This window comes from Neolamprologus multifasciatus, chromosome 5 (genome assembly GCF_963576455.1).
Source record: "Neolamprologus multifasciatus chromosome 5, fNeoMul1.2, whole genome shotgun sequence".
NCBI classification, from domain to species: domain Eukaryota; kingdom Metazoa; phylum Chordata; class Actinopteri; order Cichliformes; family Cichlidae; genus Neolamprologus; species Neolamprologus multifasciatus.
The window spans coordinates 15,861-39,795 of NC_140443.1; the positions used below are offsets into that span (position 1 = coordinate 15,861).

The 23,935-nt window shown below is 42.8% G+C and overlaps 1 protein-coding gene across 4 annotated transcripts; it reads right to left on the reverse strand.

The window, feature by feature from the left end:
* Positions 1 to 255: 255 nt before the first annotated feature.
* Positions 256 to 23,173, reverse strand: pltp (phospholipid transfer protein). 4 transcript variants are annotated; one of them, XM_085160705.1, is made up of 15 exons: positions 23,054 to 23,173; positions 19,959 to 20,088; positions 17,822 to 17,921; positions 17,604 to 17,732; positions 17,312 to 17,467; positions 17,147 to 17,210; positions 16,773 to 16,928; positions 16,522 to 16,698; positions 16,343 to 16,402; positions 11,864 to 12,028; positions 9,951 to 10,018; positions 5,039 to 5,081; positions 3,789 to 3,852; positions 3,627 to 3,703; positions 256 to 1,249 (listed from the first exon to the last, which is right to left on the reverse strand). In XM_085160705.1, exons 2-15 carry the CDS (start codon positions 20,065 to 20,067, stop codon positions 1,130 to 1,132), a joined length of 1,488 nt encoding a protein of 495 aa, XP_085016831.1. In that variant the 5' UTR covers positions 20,068 to 20,088; positions 23,054 to 23,173; the 3' UTR covers positions 256 to 1,129. The 4 variants fall into 4 exon arrangements, with proteins under 4 accessions (XP_085016831.1, XP_085016834.1, XP_085016832.1 ...); XM_085160708.1 differs by lacking the exon at positions 23,054 to 23,173 and adding an exon at positions 22,914 to 23,047; XM_085160706.1 differs by lacking the exon at positions 23,054 to 23,173 and adding an exon at positions 22,881 to 23,047.
* Between the last annotated feature and the right edge of the window lie 762 nt (positions 23,174 to 23,935).

Here is a 23,935-nt window from a genome sequence, read left to right on the forward strand (position 1 = left end):
TCGCGTTGGACACGCGTTGAGGTGCGAATGTGCACGCGTCAAGCTAGGGGCGTCTGGCACGTTTTGGTCGTGTCCGTCGCGTTCAGTGTGAACACACCGTAATGACAGAATGGCAGCTGTTTTTTATGAGCGGAAGTTTTAATTCAGTTCAATTCAATTTTATTTATACTGCTCCAATTCAAAACAAGTCACCTAGAGGCGCTTTATATTGTAAGGTAGACCCTACAATAATCAAACATAAACTGCTGACAGGTCTCAGGTTTAGCTTTCAGTTTATTTTGAACAGGTCCATAATCTTTAATGTTCAGGTAAGTACAGGTGAGACAGGTTTTCCAGCAACAGCACAGATGAAAAATAAAATCTCCTGAGTGGTTTCCAGTATTATCATGTAGTTTTAACCTGTTTACACTTCCTAATGAGACAAAAAGCGAAAGATTCATCAGGTCAAAGACATCTAAGTACATCAGACAGCGAAGCATTTTCTCCCCGATCGGCTTGACAGTGATGAATCGTGTTTCATGTGTAAACTGAGCCAATGAGGAGGCTTCCAGCTACCTGACATTCAGGTGTAAATAGAAACAACATGAATCAACATGAAGTGAGAGGTTTTAGAGAGAACATGAAATATAAATTGATGTTCTCGGGCAGAACGTCAGTTCTTTAGAATAAACTAACAAAAGGTTAAAGAAATAAACCTTGACAGTTACCACGTGATCACTTTTCTGCCCACTGGAACAACACCCTCAGAGGAGGGGCAACTTTAGAGTTGTTCTGACACAGTGTTGTCATGGATACAAGTGTTTCCCTTCATGTTTGATTCAGTCCTTCATATTTATATTGTTTGACCTTCACAGCGTCAGCGTGCATGTGACCTATGGTGAACAACACTGTCTGAACTCTAATTACCTGTAATCTTGAAGATAATCTACGAATAATACATTAAACTGTGAGAAGGAGTAATAGTGTCTGTAACTGTAACCTTGTTAGTTTGGACTCATTGCAAGGTGTAAGGCTCACTGTGCTGCTGTCAGTTCTTTTCTGATCTGTTCATCATATACTCATCCTTTTAATGATGTGTTGTATATATTCACATTAATTGTAGATCTATGTAAACCCTGTGTATGAACATTTAGGCAGTGCTGGTGGTGGCGGTGGAGTTGGCAGTCTGTTGCTCCATCTCTGAGCTTCCTACCACCATTTCTCTCAGCCCTTTGCTGAAGTGAAGATTTGCTCCGATCACGATGAAACCCTGCAGAGATGGAACAGCTCCTGTCAGCCAGGGGGCAGCACTGAGTTTATTTCTGCATAAATCTAACTTTAAAAAAAAGAAAGCCTAAAACAAATAAAATGATAATACAAGACTTTATTATAAAAAAAAATGTGTGACGCCCACAAGTGTATGGTCACAATTGTAATTTTTTTGTAAATTGTTTTTTTGATGGTGGTATTGCACTTTTCATTTAGAGTTATGGAGAATGTAATTGCGTGGCATGGCCACAAGGGGGAGGTAGTGGTGAGCGCGATAGGCCGTTGCAACGCTCCTGTGCCTCAGACGAGGAAGAGCCTGCAGACCGAATGCAACTCATGTCTCCTGTCTCTGCTTTTCTGTTAAAAAAAAACAGGTTAGTAGCCCAAGTTTGCTAACTGCAACGCACACATAAAAGCAAGAAACCTTTTTCTGTCTTAATTTAAAGACCGCGAATGTTGTGAGAGAGTGTGTTTTCACAGATTGAGATAAAGCTAACCTTACCGCCATTTGTAATGGGAATCCGCCATTTCACTTGTATTCTAAAGAGGTAACTGGTCTTATTACCTGTTTTAGTTTATGACAAATGCAGCTCTTAGACACATTTCTTTTATACTGACATTATTGGAAGTTACAGTTGATTAAGATTATTCCAACCTACCCAGTTATTATGTGTCAAATGTAAATAGTCTGATGTATACTGTTTGTGGACGATTGTAAACTGTTTGTGAGCAATGGTAGAATATTTTTGTTTGTTGTTTACAAATGTAATATATTGTTTGAATCTGTTAAAATATAAAGAATGTATAATGGAATATAAGCAGGTTAATTGCAGTGTTAATGGTACTGCACAGAGATATAATTAATGCTTAACAGCAGTAGAATTTGGTTACAGATTTATTGTAAAAAACCATACAAAATAATAATTGTATATGAGTAAGTTTATTCTTGCGAGAAAGCAAGGTAACCAAAAGGGTTTAACCTATGGACCTGATTGAATGTGTTTTTGATGTTAAAAGAGAAATGTGTGTGTCTAAATGAAAAGAAAAGAACGCTGTTTAATTCTGTTAATAAATCAGACAAGGAAGAGGCTGCAGACCGAATGCAACTCATGTCTCCTGTCTCTGGTTTTCTGTTAAAAAAACAGACCCTATCGAAGGCCTGTAACAAATGCACCAATCTTACATCTCTGAGGTATGTTTTTGTTTTTTCTTTAATATGGCAGTTGGCAGAGGTGCACCAATCAGAATGCACTTACTTCAGTCACAGGATTTTCCTGTTTGGGAGAGTATCTGTCCTGAATGCAGAGCTAGAAAAGAACTAATCAGCAGTTTGAAGAAGTTGGGTTGTTCTCAGTTCCTTCAGAGTGTGTTGGATCAATTAAGACTTTGGAAAAGTTCCCGAGGTCTCACAGCTCACCATCACTGAGCAGAAAACAAATTCTGAATTACAGCTGCGGAGCATCAACTCCAGAACATCTGAGGACTGAACTTAAGAGATTCAGTAAGACAGCAGTCCTAAGCTCACAAACTGTTCCATCCCAGAAGAAGAAAGAGTCCAAGTCCTGAAATGCTTCTGTGAGTAAACCACAAACATCTCAGTGCTAAAGTTGTCGAAGGAATTAAAGTCCTCACAAGTGATGTTCAACAGTTAAAGATGAGAAAATCCAGCAGATCCAGAGGTTCACACACAGAAATGTCATATCAGGTCATTTATCTTATTTAAATCACAACAACAGTCACCTCGAAGCGTTTTATATTCTGAGGTAAAGACCCTACAATAATACGGAGAAGGATCACCACTGCATTTGGTAACAAGTGCACTCGTGGGTCAAAATGTTCACCAGTACTGAATATCCAGTGACATGGGAACAGTAAAATAATTCTATTTAACCTCAGACACACACAGCTAGATGCTCTTCGGGGTCAGTCGGCTCACTGAAATGATTTATCTGCCACCTCAGTTGTGGTCCCAACTCGAGAACAAGAGCTCAAACTGCCCGACTGACATCCTGAAATATGACCGAAAACTCCTGGATCAATCCAGGATATTCTGTTGCCTATTCCGAGGAATCGGATGACCCAGATTCTCTGTTTCTTCCTTTTGTTTCTTAGCAACATCAGGACCCGCTCATCATCACTTCACGTGTACTCTGTGTTTGTCAGTGCATTTTTGAGGACAAATTTTCCATAAAAGCACTTTCGATGTGCATCTATTTACACAACAGGTTTGCATTCAAAATATTTGAAAATTTATTCAATTTTTTTCGCAATTCACTCAATGTGTTACAACTAATCAAAATCAATTTTATGTTTTATTTTCATAAATATGAAAAAAGTCTAAAACTCCTCAAATAGTCGAGGGGTAAAATCACACTCACGTTATGATATTCAACCACCTCCTCAATGAAATCCATCCCATCAGCCAGCGGGATCCGAACGCCTCTCTTTGTCCAGTCTAAGAGAGCACACACAAACAGAGTGACACTGTCACGGTGTGTTCAGGGTCTGTGATTTTTTTGATTGATGAATTAGGTTCTTACTGTTGATCAGTGGAACTACAGACATCTGCAGCATCGTCTTTAGAGGAGCCTGCAGAGGAATCAACTGCAGACACACAGAGAGGTTTTAGGGTGTATACGCTTCATGTTTTGGTCAGAACATGTAAAAATCAGGGAGAAAGTGTTTGTTCTGTAGTTTTGTGTCTTGTGGAGATCAGAGAAATATTTTACTGCTATTGTTCATGGTCATCATCATTATCATTGCATTAATAACATAATCTACAGCATTGATATTGTATTCAGATGTTTAAACATATTGGCACCCGATCTGCCTTTATTACAGGTGCAGTTATAACCACTTTAAACTGTTGAGTTAAATCTATAATCTTAAATGCTTTTGAATGATTTTCATAATCTTAAATGTTTATATGCAGATTATATTGCATTATAAAAGAAAGGCCTAACTCTGAGTACACTCTGTGCCAAAGTAGACAGGAAGCGCAGGCTTTTGCAGAGCGTGCTTGTGAAAGTGAAACTAAAGCAGAGTCTAAGTGTGAGTTATTTTGAGGAGCAGTTTGGTGGGGCTATTTGAATAACCAGGTTATTCATGGTTATCTTTTATTCTTTTATATTCTTTTATTAAGTTTTAAGTAGTATATTTTGATTAAAACATTTATTCAATATATTACACATATAGTTTCAGTTGTGTACATGCTGGCCTTCTGTCTGTGGAAAGGTTTAGCTGGTGAGGTGAGAGGTGAAACTGAGTGCATTTCAGGTCAACACAAACACACACACAAACACACACACACAGTAGATGGACTCATTTATAGGTGAAAGTTTAATCATATTTTGCTTGTGACTGCAAAATTGTGCTTGCAAAAGAACAGTTTGTTGCAGAATGTGTGCCTGATGTTCCAGACGATAAGCGAGCGTCCGGCAGCGACAGGAAGACACCTGGCATGGAGACGAGGCGATGTTGCTTTTTCAAACTGTGTTAAAAGCCATTGTGGTTTTGAAACTTATGCATGTGATGACGCATGAGGGGGCATTATAAATTTCCCTGATGATATAAAACAACTGATTGTGTATTGTTCGAGAGAGATCGATGCTGTCTGCGTACAGTGTTCATCTCTCCACGCGTGTTCATTAAAATCATCGTTCGACTTAACCCGGCCGGACCAGTGTTGTTATTTTGGATTTCCTCCTATATCCCTCCTCAATATTTGAACACTTAACAGTCTCCTTGCTGTCTCATTGAACCAATTACTGTAAGATGAAAACAAACTTACCGCCAGAGACTCGAGAGCTGACTGGTTGGAGAAGATCTTAAACCTGAAAGGTGAAAAAAAGTCAATAAATAATCAATAATCAAGTTGTGCCATAAAATGGTGGATCATTAGGAAGCCAGTTTTAACCAACATGGCGATGGTGTTGGTGATGAGTTCGTTCTGTTGGAGAACCGGTGTGAGAGCATAATGTGGTGGGTTAGAGTTTTTCATTCCCGTGGAAGGTGAGCGATGACAGGTGTAGTCCGTGGTGTCAGGGGTGTGTGTGGGTGAGAGGACCCAAACGCAGGAATAGCAGGTAGGTGAAGACTGGTGATTTATTGTAGACAATGGAGAAATGAACAGAACGTGAGATGGCTGACTGACTGGACGAGTGAAAGACTGAAAGACTGGCTGAATGGCTGACTGAGCATAGGGCACACACAGGAACGACAACATCAATGACAAGACAATGACCAGGTTGAGACTGAGGCCTTAAATACACCGGCTGACTGATTGGAGACTGGTGAGTGAACAGCTGAACACAGAGTCCAGAGTGAATCAGTCCTGGTGGGTGGCCGTGTGGCCAGCGGTGGCATTGGAGTTGATCTTGTGGGCGGCCACGTGGCCAGCAGTGACGCTGGAGTCAAGCTGGCAGAAGGCGGCGGCGGCCACTCAGCAAGTCCAGAGGCCGGCTGCGAGGAAGACAGCGGCGGCCACTCAGCAGGTGCGGAGGCTGGCCGCGAAGAAGACGGCGGCAGCCACTGAGCAGGCCTGGTGGCCGGTAACGGCGAGGAAGGTCAGTGAGCGGCCTGGAAGGTGGCCACCGATGCCAAACCCGATGTGGACGAGGCGGTGGCAATCGCTTGATCAGGCGGTGTGGAAACCTCTGGCTGAGGAGAGAGAGCTCACAGCTGGCTCTGGGTGCTGTGACTGCAGATTGGGGAACAGAGCTAAAAACTGACTGGGAGACTGACTTGGAAGCTGAACAGCAGGAGACTGGACTGCAGACTGGAGGACAGGAGACTGAGCTACAGGTGACTGAACTGAGGATGGTGACAGTGCTGCAGCCTGAGACAATAAACCGGGAACATGAGATGGAAACAGATCTGCTAATTTACTAAGGGAGTGAGCTAGGGCCTGAAAAGCTGGATGAGGATGTGGATGAGGTGCTGAACGGGCAGGTCAACATGCTAGCTCTTCCAATCCATCCTCCAGAGAGCGAGGGCAATGCCTGGAGAGCCTCAGCTGAGTCTCTAGGGAGGTCAGGTTAGATCCTGGCCGCCCTCACCTTGGGTGCTGGGACAAGCGTGGGAGCTAGCTGGACATCAGTCACCCCCACCCAAGATACAGGAAGGGGGGTAGGAGTGGACTGAGGTTCAGCTGCCTTCGCTCTGGGAGCTGGCACGGAAATGGGTGTTGGCTGGGCATCAACTGCACCGTCCCGAGGGCCTGGCACGGGTTCAGCGACGCGCTGATCCCTAGCCACCCGAGGAGCTGGGACAGGCTGAGCGTTAGCAGCCTTCAACTGAGCAGGTAGAACAGGTGAAGGGGAAGGTTGAATCCGATCAGTCTCTTTGGAAACGGAATGATAATGAGTAATAATTGGATAGTCCAGAATGTAATCACAGTATACAGTCTTTGATTTAGATCATTGGCGAGCAGTCCCTGAGTTGTGGTGAGCAGAAAAAAAGTCAGTTTAGCTCACCACCGGATCTTGCTGCTCCAAACCGGTAACGCGAAGGCTGCATGAGCCTCGTCTCCCCTGAACAAAAACAGCTGAGCTGCTGAGCAAGGGAGCCTCCATAGAGCCGAGGTGGGAGGTGGAGCCGTCGTGGCACAGGGAGGTTGAAGGTCCAGTGAATGAAGCGGCTGGCGGGTGAGCGAGGAGCGGAGCGGCGAGAGAGCGAGCGGCCGAAGCTTGGCCAGTGATGCCCACTCTCCGCGGTGAATGCTCCGATGCAGGTGAGGCAGCAGGTGGGGGACCACGGCGTCTCCGAGGGCTGCCCAGAGCCAGGCGAAACCCCTCGAAGATGTGCTCTCTTTCAATTCAATTTTATTTATATAGCACCAAATCACAACAAAAGTCGTCTCAAGGCGCTTCATATGTACAGAGAAAAACCCAACAATCATATGACCCCCTATGAGCAAGCACTTTGGCGACAGTGGGAAGGAAAAACTCCCTTTTAACAGGAAGAAACCTCCAGCAGAACCAGGCTCAGGGAGGGGCGGGGCCATCTGCTGTGATTGGTTGGGTGAGAGAAGGAAGACAGGATAAAGACATGCTGTGGAAGAGAGACAGAGGTTAATAACAGATATGATTCAATGCAGAGAGGTCTGTTAATACATAGTGAGTGAGAAAGGTGACTGGAAAGGAAAAACTCAATGCATCATGGGAATCCCCGGCAGCCTACGTCTATTGCAGCATAACTAAGGGAGGATCCAGGGTCACCTGGTCCAGCCCTAACTATATGCTTTAGCAAAAAGGAAAGTTTGAAGCCTAATCTTAAAAGTAGAGATAGTGTCTGTCTCCTGAATCCAAACTGGAAGCTGGTTCCACAGAAGAGGGGCCTGAAAACTGAAGGCTCTCCCTCCCATTCTACTTTTAAATACTCTAGGAACAACAAGTAGGCCTGCAGAGCGAGAGCAAAGTGCTCTAATAGGGTGATATGGTACTACAAGGTCATTAAGATAAGATGGGGCCTGATTATTTAAGACCTTGTATGTGAGGAGCAGGATTTTGAATTCTGGATTTAACAGGAAGCCAAAACAGGAGAAATCTGCTCTCTCTTTCTAGTCCCTGTCAGGACTCTTGCTGCAGCATTTTGGATTAGCTGAAGGCTTTTCAGGGAGTTTTTAGGACTTCCTGATAATAATGAATTACAGTCGTCCAGCCTGGAAGTAATAAATGCATGAACTAGTTTTTCAGCGTCACTCTGAGACAGGATATTTCTAACTTTAGAGATGTTGCACAAATGGAAGAAAGCAGTCTTACATATTTGTTTAATATGTGCGTTGAAGGACATGTCCTGGTCAAAAATGACTCCAAGGTTCCTCACAGTGTTACTGGAGGCCAAGGTAATGCCATCCAGAGTAAGAATCTGGTTAGAGACCATATTTCTAAGCTTTTCAGCGCCGAGTACAATAACCTCAGTTTGATCTGAATTAAGAAGCAGAACCCCTAACGCCTTCCATAGAGGCCAGCAGGTGGATGAGGGAAGGGGAGGCAGGAGGAGGAGAGACCCCAGGCGGCCGCCGGTCCGAGTGTCAGGTGAACTTCAGGTAAGAAGTTATGACCTGCAGTCTATCTGGGTCAGATATAAACCAAGTTTAGGTGGAGTTTATTTTCGTTGTCAGTTGAGTTATTGTAACTGTATTGTAGCTAGCATGACGGAGTTTCTATACAGCTGGGTCGGTGCTTTAATGTTACTGATGGTGAACTTTGTTTTATTCATAAGGTTAGTTAGTAGAGTTTCCAACCGTCCCGTAAAAAGACGGAATCGTCCTGTATTCAGTGAAAATATTACGCGTTTCTTATTGGGGTGAAAAGGAACACAGTTTGTCCCGAACTTCAGCCAGGATGGAAAAAGACACAAAGCTGGATTTATTCTCCGTCTTTGCTGCACAGCTGCCTCTTCTTCTCTCATTCTCTCCCCTCTCTCTCCTGTTGCTACCTCAATCATGAAACTGATCAATGATCAGCTGATCGGCTTTTCTCTCATGTTTGTTTATCGCCCACTTTGCGCCAGAAAGAGGAAACCAGCGGATGTCGCGCTAAACAACAGCAGCATGTTTGATCAGTTGTTGTTAGAATTTATTTAATATTACTTTCTAGTATCAGCGGATGTTTGCTGGAGCCACAGCTGTAAAGCTGCTGGTCATGATGTCGGTTTGGATATGTGGTGAGAGGGAAACATGAAGATGAAACCAGGAGATGTCCTTACTGAATCATCAGAGCTGAACAGGTGATGGAGAAACAGGTTTACATTTTAGGTGACAGGAATGAGTCAAAGGAGCTTGCAAAGAAAAGCGTCTGGACTTCTTTAAGTTACTTGAAGACGTTTCACCTCTCATCCGAGAAGCTTCTTCAGTTCTAAGGTCAAATGGTGGGGAGTCCCAGATTTAAACCTAGTGGGAGTTTCCCCCCACAGAGGGACAAAAGGACCCCCTGATGATCCTCTAATAGCCTGAGCCAAGGTGTGAAACTGGGTGTGGGTCACAATCAGCCAGAGTTTCGGGTGAGTTCATTGTGAAACCTGGCCCCACCTTATCATGTGAATTCCTGAGGTCAGATGGCCCAGGATGTGAGTGGGCGTTAAGGCGTCTGGGGAGGGATCTCAAAACTGGATTATAGATGGCAGACAGTTGGTGTCGTTAATATAGAGCATTATTAAATTTATTGTTAATGCAATCATATGGCACACTGACTTCTGAGGAAATTTTAGGTGCACTCATCATCAGAAAGGTTGCCGACCCCTGGGTTAGAGAATAAGCGAGACTATATAAAAGACATGAGAAGCCAAGCAGGGTAGATAAGGGAGAGAGAGAAAGTGCGGCCGCCTCCCTCAAGAGCCAAGGAGTTACAAGGATATACTATGTTTTGTATTAGTATTACCTTGTGTGCAATTTTGCTTTTTTTCTACATGAAATATTGAGGGGGCTCTGAGCCTAAGAATTTCTTTGCTGGTAGTGATGTGCCACTCTTACATATATAGGATCAAATAAAACTTGAAACTTGAGACTGATTGATTTTCACGGTAAAGAAGATCAGTGGAAATTTTGATTTTAAGGTTTTTGAGATATTTGTATTCAAATATTGCTACAGGAAAAAAAATCTTGCTACAGATTTCAATGTGCAAACACAATCGAGTGAGTGTGGGGTGACTGGGTTAGGCCAATCTGATATTTAATGAACAAAGAAGTGAAACATGCAAACCTGCGTAGGTCGGCGTGAACAGACAGACGTTTTCCTCTCATGGAAACTTTGGCATTGAACTTGGTCTCCTGCAAGAAGGGAAAAAGACATTTTTAGTTTCCACCTCAAAGTCTGTGAGTTTTTTCTTGTTGAAAGGCTCAAAGATCATAAATGACAAGAAGGCACAAACACTGAAGCCACAGGGATGCTTCAACACACACACGGTTCTGGGTCATGTTGACCCAGCTTTCTGTTTTTCATGTTTTGGTGTTTTTCTAGATTATGATTTATGATTTGATTAATCAGTGATACTGTTTTGATTATGATTATTATTTAGTACACTTTGGTCAGTGTCAAGTCTGTCTTAGTAAAGTGTGTTTTGTTTCCTGTTTTACTTTGAAGGTTCTTGTTCCTGTCTGATGTCAGTGTTCCAGCTTTGCTCTTCCTGTCTCGTTAGGTCTTATTTCTCCCAGTTGTGTTCTCCTTCTGTCTATAATTCCTTGATGACTCCCTCAGTGTATTTAAGCCCAGTGTGTCTTTGTGTCACTGTCGCGTAGTTAACGTCTGTCCACCCTCTCTTCCTCTGTGTGCTCTGTTTGCCAACCTGTCTAGTTATTCGGTACTCCCAGTTTAGTTAGTGTTTTTCTGTTCTGCTTCATCCCAGCAGTAAAGCTGTGTATTTTGAGTTTCTTCCGCCTCTTCGAGTCCTGCATTTTGGGTCCTCTCCTCCTGCCTGCCTACACACAGACACAGATGATTTCAGAGTTTGTTTAGGGTCTTCATCTTCATTTCTTTGCCTGGGACAGATATATTCTCTGTATGATGTTATATAAGTAAAGCTTAGTAACTTTTAAAAGGATTCAAAGGAGTCTTTACAGCATGAACCGAGTGTGTGGGGCGTTGACCTAATGACCTAGGAGCTGACCTAGGAGCTCAGGAAGAACGATGGGGTTTCAGCAGATCAGAGATATACTGGGAAGCTTCACCATGTAGGGCGCTACAAGTTAAAACTAGAATTTTAAGGTGAAATCTAAAATACATTTAAAATGGGGTGGTTGTAGCTCAGGTGGCAGAGCAGGTTAGCCACAAACCAGGAGGTCAGTGGTTCGATCCCAGGCTGCTCCAGGCTGCATGCCAAATATCCTTGTACCCCAGGGCAGCTGTAGCTGCCATCACCAGTGTATGAATGTGTGGATGACTGAACGTGTAAAGCGCTTTGGAGCCCTTAGGGACTAAGTAAACCGCTATACAAATGCAGGCCATTTATTTTACATTGGCAGCCAATGAAGAGAACCCAAAACTGGAGTGACATGTGAGCTTCAGCTGGTGACAGGTAAAAGTCTTGACACAGCATTTTGCACAGTCTGAAGACAAGTCAAAGCTGATTTGTTAAAACAGAAGAAAGAGGACGGTCACAATAATCAGTAAGAGCAGTTCAGCCTTTTGACACCAGCAGAGTTTAGAAATATTCATTAGATGATAAGGAAGTCATGAGAGGCTCCGTGAGCCTGCGGTGTGTTTTTAAAGAACAGCTGTTATCCTCCGTCCGGTTAGGGTGGATTTGGAGTTTGTCTTTCTGCCTCAGATTAAAAGCCATCAAACACATATAATCAGCATTTTAAAAGGACCAGTGCAGCCATCCAGTCTTCACTAGATTATCAGGTCACCAACGTGGCAACCAGACCAGCCCAGCTAAGACAATTTCTATCAAAGGCAGAACTGTTATTTCAGATATCACTGACTCATACAAACAGTAAAAGATCTGTTAGATATGACATGACCCATTTTAAAACAACACCAGTAATCCTAAACAAGTCCTTAAGAACATTATCATGACGCAGTGATCAGCAGTATCACAGTGTACAGTCTTTAGAGTCTGCTTTGGTTGTGTCCAATGTGTGTGTGTGTGTGTCTGTGTGTGTGTGTGTATGTACCATGGTCATGCTGCTCAGCTGAACCGGAGGCTGACCTGGAGGCAGCACCATCACATTGACGATGGCAGTCATGACAACCGTGGCTCCAGACGTCTTGATGGAGGTTTTGGGCGGAGAGTTGACGGCAAGCTGGAGAGACAGTGGAGCATCCACCAGTGCCGGGTTCTACCCAGAGTACACAAGGAGAACAGAAAATCAGGCTGGTGTTACACACTGAAACGTTGAACTTTATTAACTTGTTAAGCCCCAGGGTTATTCCTAACATTCCTGCTTGAAAATGACGTGCCCAGAGCTAACTGACTATTTCTCAGCAATTACAAACTGTGTAAATCATCTTGATATCAAAATAAAGCTGACACTTGTGAGACTTCATCAAAAACACAACGATATCACAGCAGAGGCCACTGTTTCAAAGTAATTGAGGATAAAACCATATCTTCATCATATCATACTTGTCTGATCGCACTCAATTCATTCAACTCAAATCCTTCACTTCTCAGCCCTGTCCTCTGACCACTGGCGTGCCCCAGGGATCTGTCCTGGGCCCCTTCTTTTCATTATCTACCTTCTACCGCTTGGACATATTTTCTGTAAATACAATATCCATTTTCACTGTTATGCCAATGACACCCAGCTTTATCTGTCCACTAAACCTGATTCTGCTCTTCCCCCCCTCCTCCGTCGCCCTCTGTTTAGCTGAACTAAATTCATGGTTCTCTTCTAATTTTCTCAAACTCAACAGTAATAAATCCGAGCTTCTCTTGGTCGACACTAAATCAACATTATCCAGAACCAACAGTTTCTCTGTTACTATCAATAACTCGCCAGTCTTCATTTCTTCCTCTGTGAAAAGTTTGGGTGTCATCCTCGACAGTACTTTATCTTTCAATTCACACATTAATAAGGTTACTCGGTCTGCATATTTTCAATTGCGCAACATTAATCGTCTCCGTCCTTTTCTCTCCCCACATGCCATTCTTGTCCACAGCCTTGTTACTTCCTGGATTGATTATTGTAATTCACTTCTTTATGGTCTTACTCAAAAATCCACCCACAAGCTCCAACGCGTCCAGAACTCTGCTGTCCGTATCATCACCAGGATCCCTTCTGTCCACCACATCACTCCTGCCTTGCAGCAGCTTCATTGGCTCCCGGTCAAATTTCGCATCAATTTCAAAATACTCTTGTACACATTTAAGGCTGTTCATCATGTCTCTCCTCCATATCTCTCTGATCTGGTTAAGATCACCGCCCCATCTCGTTGTCTCAGATCTTCTTCTTCCCTTTCACTCTCCGTCCCTTCCCCCCGTCTTGCAACCATGGGGAGCCGGGCTTTCAGCTGCTCGACTCTGGAATTCCCGACCTCCTGATTTAAGAAACATCTCTTCCTTCTCTCTCTTTAAGTCCAAACTCAAAACCCACTTGTACAAAATAGCTTATCCCACATAACCTCTCCACTCTCCTATTTTATTTGTTTATGTCTTATGCTTTTATGATTCTGTAAACTTCTTGCTTTTATGTTGCTTTTATGTTGCTTTTACTCTACTATGTACAGTGACCTTGAGTGTTTTGAAAGGTGCTTTCAAATAAAATGTATTATTATTATTATTATTATTATTATTATTATTATTGTTGTTGTTGTTGTTGTTGTTGTTGTTATTAAAACACAAAAATATAAAGCCAAATATTGTACCTATGTTTGTTGTTGCTGGTGTTTAGAATTAGGACGCTGCGGCCGTTCATATGTATATTCAGCAACTGTATGTGCAAATAAAATATGCTGCAAAGCACAAATATGGCTTCGGGTCTGCCGTGGAGTTTCACTTAAGCATTTTGCAATTTTGCCGAATTTTGCAGTATTTGGGAAATTAAGCACACTGAGAGATACAGCTAGGCAGGAAGTTTTTAACTTGACTGAAGCAAGACAGCAAAAGTAAGAGGGAATTGATTTCAATGTTTTTCACATGTGTGTCAGGGTTCCTGGGTCGTCGACCCAGTGTTTCAGTTGGACTTCGTCACTGTTCAGTTCCCATGTATGTTTCCTGTTTTGTTGTGTTAGCCTTTTTGTCCGTGTGCATTATGTTTTACTTCCTCTGTGTCAGTAGTTCGATTTAGTTCAGCTGTAATCTCACCTGTTTCTAGTCATGGTGAACCGTTGGGTGAACATGGGATCCATGCTTTGTGTTTACATCTTTTTGACTCAGTTGGCTTCTCTCAAAATGTAAAAGAACCCGCCCACCACTTTAATCACACTCTAGATCTTGTTTTAACATATGGCATAGAAACTGAACATTTAACAGTGTTTCCTGAAAACCCTCTCCTGTCTGATCATTTCCTGATAACATTTACATTTACAATAATTGATTACACAGCAGTGGAGAGTAGACTTTATCACAGTAGATGTCTTTCTGAAAGCGCTGTAACTAAGTTTAAGAATATAATCCACCCACTGTTATCATCGTCAATGCCCTGTACCAACACAGAGCAGAGCAGCTATCTGAACACTGCTCCAACAGGAGTCGATTATCTTGTTAATAACTTCACCTCCTCACTACGTATGACTCTGGATACTGTAGCTCCAGTGAAAACTAAGGTCTCTAATCAGAAGTACCTGACTCCGTGGTATAATTCTCAAACACGTAGCCTAAAGCAGATGACTCGTAAGCTGGAGAGGAAATGGCGTGTCACAAATTTAGAGGATCATCATTTAGCCCGGAGAAATAGTTTGTTGCTTTATAAGAAAGCCCTCCGCAAAGCCAGAACATCTTACTATTCGTCACTGATTGAAAAAAATAAGAACAACCCCAGGTTTCTCTTCAGCACTGTAGCCAGGCTGACAAAAAGTCAGAGCTCTGTTGAGCCAACCATCCCTTTAACGTTAACTAGTGATGACTTCATGAACTTCTTCACAAATAAAATTTTAATCATTAGAGAAAAAATTACCAATAATCATCCCACAGATGTAATATTATCTACAGCTACTCTTAGTACCATTGATGTTAAGTTAGACTCTTTTTCTCCAATTGATCTTTCTGAGTTAACTTCAATAATTACTTCCTCCGAACCATCAACGTGTCTTTTAGACCCGATTCCTACAAAACTGCTCAAAGAAGTCCTGCCATTAATTAATGCTTCGATCTTAAATATGATCAACCTATCTCTAATAATCAGCTATGTACCACAGGCCTTCAAGGTGGCTGCAGTTAAACCTTTACTCAAAAAGCATCTCTAGACCCAGCAGTCTTAGCTAATTATAGGCCAATCTCCAACCTTCCTTTATATCAAACATCCTTGAAAGAGTAGTTGTCAAACAGCTAACAGATCATCTGCAGAGGAATGGTTTATTTGAAGAGTTTCAGTCAGGTTTCAGAGCTCATCACAGAAACAGCTTTAGTGAAGGTTACAAATGATCTTCTTATGGCCTCTGACAGTGGACTCATCTCTGTGCTTGTCCTGCTAGACCTTAGTGCAGCATTCGATACTGTCGACCATAATATCCTATTAGAGCGATTAGAACATGCTGTAGGTATTACAGGTACTGTGCTGCAGTGGTTTGTATCATATCTATCTAATAGACTCCAGTTTGTGCATGTAAATGGAGAGTCCTCTTCACACACTGAGAATGAGCTCACCCGAAACCCTGGCTGATTGGGATCCACACCCATTTTCACACCTTGGCTCAGGCGATTAGAGGATCATCAGGGGGTCCTTTTGTCCCTCTGTGGGGGGAAACTTCCACTAGGTTTAAATCTGGGACTCTCCACCATTTGACCTTAGAACTGAAGAAGCTTCTCGGATGAGAGGTGAAACATCTTCAAGCAACTTAAAGAAGTCCAGACGCTTTTCTTTCCAAGCTCCTTTGACTACAATGACCTGGATGACTGAGAACCTTCACAGACATGATGCATTGAGTTTTTCCTTTCCAGTCACCTTTTCACTCACTATGTGTTAACAGACCTCTCTGCATTGAATCATATCTGTTATTAATCTCTGTCTCTCTTCCACAGCATGTCTTTATCCTGTCTTCCTTCTCTCACCCCAACCAATCACAGCAGATGGCCCCGCCCTCCCTGAGCCTGGTTCTGCTGGAGGTTTCTTCCTGTTAAAAGGGAGTTTTTCCTTCCCACTGTCGCCAAAGTGCTTGCTCATAGGGGGTCATATGATTGTTGGATTTTTCTCTGTATCTACCTTACCATATGAAGCACCTTGAGGTGACTATATAAATAAAATTGAATTGAATTGCAGAATCTGTTTACCAGTTCTTTAATTGTTTGTTTTTTTAGCTGTTTGGTGGTTGTTGAAATGCTTTTGTGTGTTTTTAGCTGGGATTCTGACATTTCTGCTTTACCCAATATCTGGTGGTGCATCCCATTAAACAAACCTCTTTTTTAATGAGCCTTTACTCTTGCACTCCATCTCTGTTCTGTTTCTATTGTGTTGCTCTTGTATTTCAGTCATGTGTCAACTGTGTCTGCTCACCAGCATCATGATGAATCCAAAGTAGGTGGTTCTCAATAACATCTCCAGATCTTTGGGCATCTGAGCAGGTACAAGAAACAAACAGCAAACAGGAAACTAGTGACTTCTGTGATGGTTTTAGATGTTCTGGTTTTATGGTTCTGGTTCTAAGTCTAAATGTTTTGTTTATGCTGGTTGACCTTTTCATTGACTATGTGCATCTGAAAGACTCCAGCCGTGTAGTAGGAGAACAAGCCACTGTCAAAGAAGAACTCGGACAGTGCCAAGTATACCATCCGGTCATACTCTTTGATGACGGGTTCCACAGCATAGTTCACCAACGAGATGTTCTGGTGAGAAAGGTCGAAGAACATCCCCTGAGGAAACAACAGACACAATTCATTTATGGCCTCTATAAAAACTACATCAGGTAATCTCAGGTAATCTTCACCCTGAAGTGCATGTCGAGGCTCCGGGACGTCACCACGGGATCATCAATCAGCGAATAATCGATTCCAATAAACTCATCAACTTCTGTCCTCACTGGGATCGTCTCCAACAGTGAGTTCACAAGAACCAGAGCGGCATGATCCAGAGCCGGGCAGATCTGAGCGAAAGAGATAGAGGAGACGGGTGAGAGAGAGAGAAGGAGTTATGGGACAGGTGACACAAAGGAGACAGGTGAGGGAGATGACACAGGTGAGCGCAAGAGGTGAGGGAGAGAGGGATGGGTGAGGGAGGTGAGACAGACGGATGGGGAGACAGGTGAGGGAGGAGAGACAGGAGAAAGACAGACACGTCAGAGAGCGACAGGTGACCAGGTACCTTTTGGTTGAGGAGGAAGCGCATGCCTGTTGTCAGAAATCTGGCCAGGAAGCCGTAAACTCTCCTTTGAAAAAGACACAGAGCTTCCTGGTTGGCTGATACTGTCACATAAGTCACATCATGCATTTATTGTTTATTGTTTATTGAATCACTGTAATTGATTACCCCAGCGTTCCACTGAACTTTGCACTCATTTTGCTGATATTGGCATCACAAGTGATGTTATTGATCTTCAGCCGTCCCTCCTCGTCTCTGATCAGGTTCAGAGCTGTGTTGATGTTCACGCCCTCAGCCGACGCGTTGATGTTTCCTGTGTCGTAACTGAGAGGCAATAACATTATCATCAACAACAACATCTGCAAATAGTGTTCCTGTGAGCAGCAGCTCTAGTGGAGTGATTTGGTTCTCTATGGTGGAACTGCTTGGGTTGAACCATGTGTTCTGGAGGAGAACTCACAAGAACCAGTAGAGGATCCGTCTGTTGAAAGTCAGTGAGATCGATGAGTTCTGAACATCGAACAGCAAACCAACATCAGGGATGAACCGCAGATCAGCGTGAGTCAGATTCAGCTCTGTAATCTTCACACTGAGAACATAGCCGACAGAGAGGTGATGTTACTAAAACACAAGTGGATGGGTCTAAATGATCACTTCAGATTTTGTGGGGTCACGTACTCAGTGATGGTGTACTGGAATCGTCCGTCTTGCCCCTTCATCTCCGGCATGCTGATGTTACTTAGCTCCTCTTCAACAAATTTTTGAGTTTCATACTTCACTGTAAACACAAAACAAACCTGATGATGACATTTCTAAAGTAGACATTTAAAGGGATTTGGCAGAGAAAGTTCTTCAAACTTCCAAATAAATAACTAAATAGATAACTACCTCATCAGTAACTCTCTGGAGTTTAGAAGGACTTAGCAGCTGAGCTCAAAAATGTCCTGAAGGTTCCCAAACTCATTTAATCAGAAGAACTTTTCAACCTGACCAGTGATGTTTGGGAGTGGCAGAAAGAGCACTTTGACCAACATGTCCTCCATGTCATCCATCAGCTCCTTGTTTCTGTCAGTGATGGCCTCTGTGATTGCTCTCCTTTCTACAGTTCTGCTCACTGTAAACTTGATACAGTCCCGATCAAAAGATGCCTTTAAAAGGCAAAATCTGTGCAAAAATGTGGATTCATTGTCATTTTCTGTCAGGTAGTCAGACTGTCATGATGTCATTCTGATGTGTCTCCCTCTCTGATGTCCATGACGTTCTGACGGCAAAGACAAAAAAGCTTTCCCTTTCTGAACGTGGTCGGGTTGAACTGCATAAGCAGTCACAGCACGCCGTCACTGCTGAGGTGGGACGCTGTAAGACAGTCATTTGGAATTTCTTAAATGATCCTGAGGGTTATGGAACAAAAAAGTGAAAGACCCAAAAAAATGTCACCAGCACTGAGCCGGAGGATCCGATTGGCTGTCCATCAAGACACTTGACAATCCTCGACCCAAATTAAGGCCGTTTCTGGTGCCGACTGCAGCCCCATAACGATAAGATGGCATCTGAGGCTGAAGCGCTTCAAAAACAAAAACACTTCCTCAAAGGCCTCGTCTACGTTGACATAATACGCTGGTCAACTCAGAGTTGTCACTAGCTGAATAAAACATGGTGGACTCATCGGTGTACATTACAAGATGAGATTTACCAGGACATACAGCAGATCATTCATGAAAACAGAGAAGTGGGTCGAGGCAGCTGCCCTGGGGTAGACCACGGCTCATGACGAAGCCCTCTGAAAAATACTGTTTTAATAAACCTTTTGCCTTCTTCCACACAAATAACTTTTCATCCAGCACAAAGCAGCTGCTGAAAATCCATAACATTTTAGTTTATCAATCAAAAGATCACAATTTATTAAATCAGATGCAGCACTGAAGTCCAAGAATACCACCCAGACCACTTTCCCATCATCTAGATCTTTATACCAGTTATCTGTCATGTGAATGAAGAGCTGGTGGAGTGACCAGGTTTGTAAGCATGTTGAAACTTAGTGATTCAATAATTTTCTGTTAAATAATACTGAATTTGTCCATAAACAAGTCTCTCCATGACTTTACTTTAAGCAGGGAGTAATGGGTCTGCTATTGACACCATTAAAACCAACATTCTTATTTTTTGGAATGGGAATTATTTTCAATTTTCTTTTCACTGCAGTGAAAATAAGCTGCATGCAAACATCTATTAAATATGTGACATACAGGAAGAGACCCAAACTTGGCCTTAAATGATTAGGTCTTAAAATGGGCCTTAAATAATCAGGCCCCATCTTATCTTAATGACCTTGTAGTACCATATCACCCTATTAGAGCACTTTGCTCTCGCTCTGCAGGCCTACTTGTTGTTCCTAGAGTATTTAAAAGTAGAATGGGAGGCAGAGCCTTCAGTTTTCAGGCCCCTCTTCTGTGGAACCAGCTTCCAGTTTGGATTCAGGAGACAGACACTATCTCTACTTTCAAGATTAGGCTTCAAACTTTCCTTTTTGCTAAAGCATATAGTTAGGGCTGGACCAGGTGACCCTGAATCCTCCCTTAGTTATGCTCCAATAGACGTAGGCTGCCGGGGATTCCCATGATGCACTGGGTGTTTCTTCTTCACTCACTATGTGTTAATAGACCTCTCTGCATTGAATTATTAGTCATTATTCATCTCTGGCTCTGCTGGAGGTTTCCTCTTGTTAAAAGGGAGTTTTTCTTTCCCACTGTCGCCAAGTGCTTGTTCAAAGGCGGTCATATGATTGTTTTAGGTTTATAATGACTCATATACTCACACATGTCCAGTCCTCTGTCAGTGATACGTATTTTACAGCCTGCAGGTTCAGCAGAGGCCATGACAGACAAAGACCAGAGGAAGAGGAAGTGCACAAAATAGGATGTCATCCTGAACCTGAATATGCCAACCTGAAACAAAGAAGAGTTCACATAAAATAAGCCCACCTTTGTATTTCCATCTGTAAGGACAATAATACAGGTTTTGTAAGATGTCCTGAACATGCCATTTTTAATGTTAAACCCCTGAAATAGAGCTGAAAGAAAATGTTTGGACCTACAGTGGGGGGAAACCTAAAATAAACTGAACTGTGCACTGAAAAGTGCTTCTAAGGTTCTGGTTCTGGCTCTTGGTTGGACTGTTTGGTAATTGAGTTTAGATGTGCACAGATGTTGTTTTCATTGTTAAATGTGGTTTTCTGGCCTTTTTAAAGAGTCACAGTCATGCTTTATAACGACATTTGTAGGATCATCTATTTCTGGTCCATCGTTTCTCCACAGCAGAACGTCTACCATCGAGTCAGGGTTGAGTCATCAGGAAAAGGAGGCAGGAGGTCATTTATGAGGTCTTGGGAATTTTTTTAATAGACTGTTCAGGAGAGGTGTTTGTACCCTGAGCTGTGACTTACAGGCATCCTCACTTTATTTTTTTCTCACTCAGTTTTTTTCTCAAGCCAACTGCTCAAAGATAACACAAAGTGTTTTATGAACCATTTAAAACCTGAAACAAGAAGCTGCGTTAGGGGTCAAAGATGATGATGGCCACACAGATCTGTGGGGTGAACACATTTCTCCATACAAACACAGTTCAACTTGAACTGCAGTAACCTCTGTTCCTCTGTTGCAACAACAACCCTCCCCCTGCTCCGAGTGCCTCTCAGCAGCTCCTGGCCTGATTTCTCTGCTTTTCTGACAGGAAGTGAAATTGTTGACTTTCTGATTAGAAATGTCCACTTTGTGGTTCCTTCTTTTACTTTATTTTAGATTTTAACTGTTTTTAGACTGCAGTCAAGCAGTCAAAGGTCTTCAGCAGGAAAGCACACTTCTTGGTTTCTCTTTAAGCTGAAACGTTCTCTCTAATCCCATTAAAATGTCCGCCTATAAAACCAAAGTCACAGCTCCACAGCTGTTAGAAATAAACACCTCTAAATCTAAAACACTGAACCATCCTGAGCTCTCTCTACTCACATTAATGAACTTTTTTGAGTTCTGGTCTGATGTTGGTCTGTCTCCAGATTCCTTGTACAAAGAGTTGCCATAAATTGCAAAATTCTGATGTTCTTATCATGGGTTGATTTCCTTCTTTAAAATGTGGACTAAATCCTCTCGAAGATGTAAACAGAGCAGCTTGGACCTTAAAAGCGCTCCTGACATGAGAAATTGTAGGAGCACTTTAAGAGGACAAAGAGTTTCCTCAGCAGCGATCGGTGGAAACAAAGTGTTGTGCTACAGGAAAACCTGGATGGCAAATAGAGCTCCCAAAATCCCATCAGTTTGTTTTGTCAGGCTTTAGAGGATCCAACCCCTCTGAAATGTGACATGCAGAGCCAATACAAACAAACTGTATGGACAAAGTGTTGATATTAAAGGTAGATGGACTCATCAGCTCACTGGCTAACACACAAGAAAACCTTCAACTGCTTGTCTCCTACAGTCCATACAGGCTGGTGGAAGCAGGTGGAGATGACTCACTGACTTCATGCACTCAAACATGTGATCGTGGCTTACAGTCAATTCATATATATAAACATGAGTATATAAAATGTTTGATGGTACAAACAGCCCCCAGCAGTTACAGCACTTTCAGAAAGACATCTACTGTATTCAAACGTATTCCCCACTGCTGTATGATCCACTATTGTAATGTAAATGTTGTTAAGAAGATGGTTGAGGTAAGTTATTTGGAACTATCTTCTACCTCACAAAGTGTCAGTGCCTAAACCCCAAATTCTCTTAATGGCCACCAGGGGGCGATGCCTGTGGCTTCCAAGACCCTTCCAGTCCTAAGAAAGTCCACAGATGCTCTGACATGTGTAAACACTTGGCTGATGAGTTCGTAGTGCATCTTGACAGATGTTAAAAAGATTAGATGTCATGATGAGCCTTGAACAGAGAACAAGACCTGAAAGACACACACACATTACTCATCAGGTTCGAAGTTTCCAGCAAACTTCCAAAAAGCAGAGCATCCTCACAAATATTGACACAAGCCTCAGAAAGACCACACACCATTACTCATCAGGTTCGAAGCTTTCAGCAAACTTCCAAAAAGCAGAGCATCCTCACAAATATTGACACAAGCTCAGTCTGTAATCAGTGTGTTTAATAACAGCTCAGTGTCAAAAGCCAATCCGCATCCAGCTGCTGCTGCACCCACATCTAAACATACTGGCTCACCACTAACTGCTAAGGGCTAACCTTTAATTACACTCCTTCAGAGTCCTCATTCATTCAGCTACTGAAGCTCAAACACAGACTCCACACCCAAACGCTGACCTCCAACCTTTGACTTCCCAGTCTCAGAGGCAAACAAAGCAGCAAATTTTCCCCAACAAACAATGAAAGAGTTAAATCAGTGACCTCATAACATTTTAATTCAGCCTAATAAGTCCAGCAGTTTCAGTTTAACCCTGTCCTGTCCTGCAGTCTCTCAGTGACGCTGTGGCGACGGGCGAGCTTCCTCCTGCTCTAAGAGTCAGAAGCTTTTCTAGGATCTCACATCTCATTAAAATCTCTCCACCAGACACACGGTCCGTTTTGAAACGTTTTCCTCAGTGAGCTGAAAGCCTGGATGAGGATTATACTGGAACAGGAGGTTATGGGGGGGTACAGTTTAAACCTCCTCTTCCTCAGACCTGCATCCACTGAGCTGCAAATTCAAACTAACAATCACAATAAAAAAAAAAACCTCGGATGGGGCTCACCTGTCCATGATGTCACGCTCTCTGTTTGTTTACCTGCCTGTCTGGTGTCAGCTGACCTCTGTCTGTCTGTCTCTTCTCTGAGTTGAACTCTTCCTTTTGTGTCTCCCTCTCTGATGTCAGCTGTTTTTCCTGCCTCTGAACTCTGCTCTGAATGTCTGAGTGATGAAACTCACAGATCAGCAGCTGGAGGATGAAGAGGAGGAGGAGGAGATCACGTCGCAGTTTCTGGTTTTCTGTCCCTGTTCACTCTGAGCACCGATCTCTCTGTGGAGACTTTTATCCCGAGGGAGTCACAGACTCCTCCCCCTACCCCTCACGCCTCCCCCTCCTCCCCCTCCCCCTCCTCTGTGTTTCTCTTCATGTTTTAGCTATTTTCTCTTTTTCTTTTAGAGAGGTCTTGAGTGAGCTGAGGGGGTTTTATTGTCTAAGGGTTCAAACCAACAACAAAACAAAAATACTGTCATGAACTCATCATTGGTGGTTTTATCTAACAGAAACTGACTTTAAAAAAAATCAGAATGTGCCTCACAGTAAAAACAATAATATTGGCATAAAATAATCAGGTGTTTAAAACCCAGAACAGTTATTATTAATGTTCTTTTTGCATAATATTTTAAATAAATTTTGTTCCTTATTCAGATTTCAAGGATTATTTTGAACATAGAAAGCTACTTGAGTCCTCCTGGTCTCAAACTGGGAGCTTTCCTGTGTGAGGCATAGTCACACCATAGAACACCTTTTGTTAATAAAGCTCACTCACTACTTAGCAGTCCGCATCTTGGGTCCTTATCTCCTTTCCACACATCTGCTACGCCAGGCGTGACACTTTGTAAGGAAACTGGGAGGTTTTAAAGTTTCATCTGAAATGATGACCCTTTTTATAAAAGTTTTATTGAATCTGTTTGAATGTTCTGTATCATTGGTATGGTACTGTGTCTTTGACCAATAAGACCAGACTTGCTAACCTGGTTAAAGTGGCTGGTCAGATTTCAGGGAGGTCTCAGGTCCAGCTTGTGGACTTTTATAACAGGCAGGTGCTGAGGAAGGCGACCTCG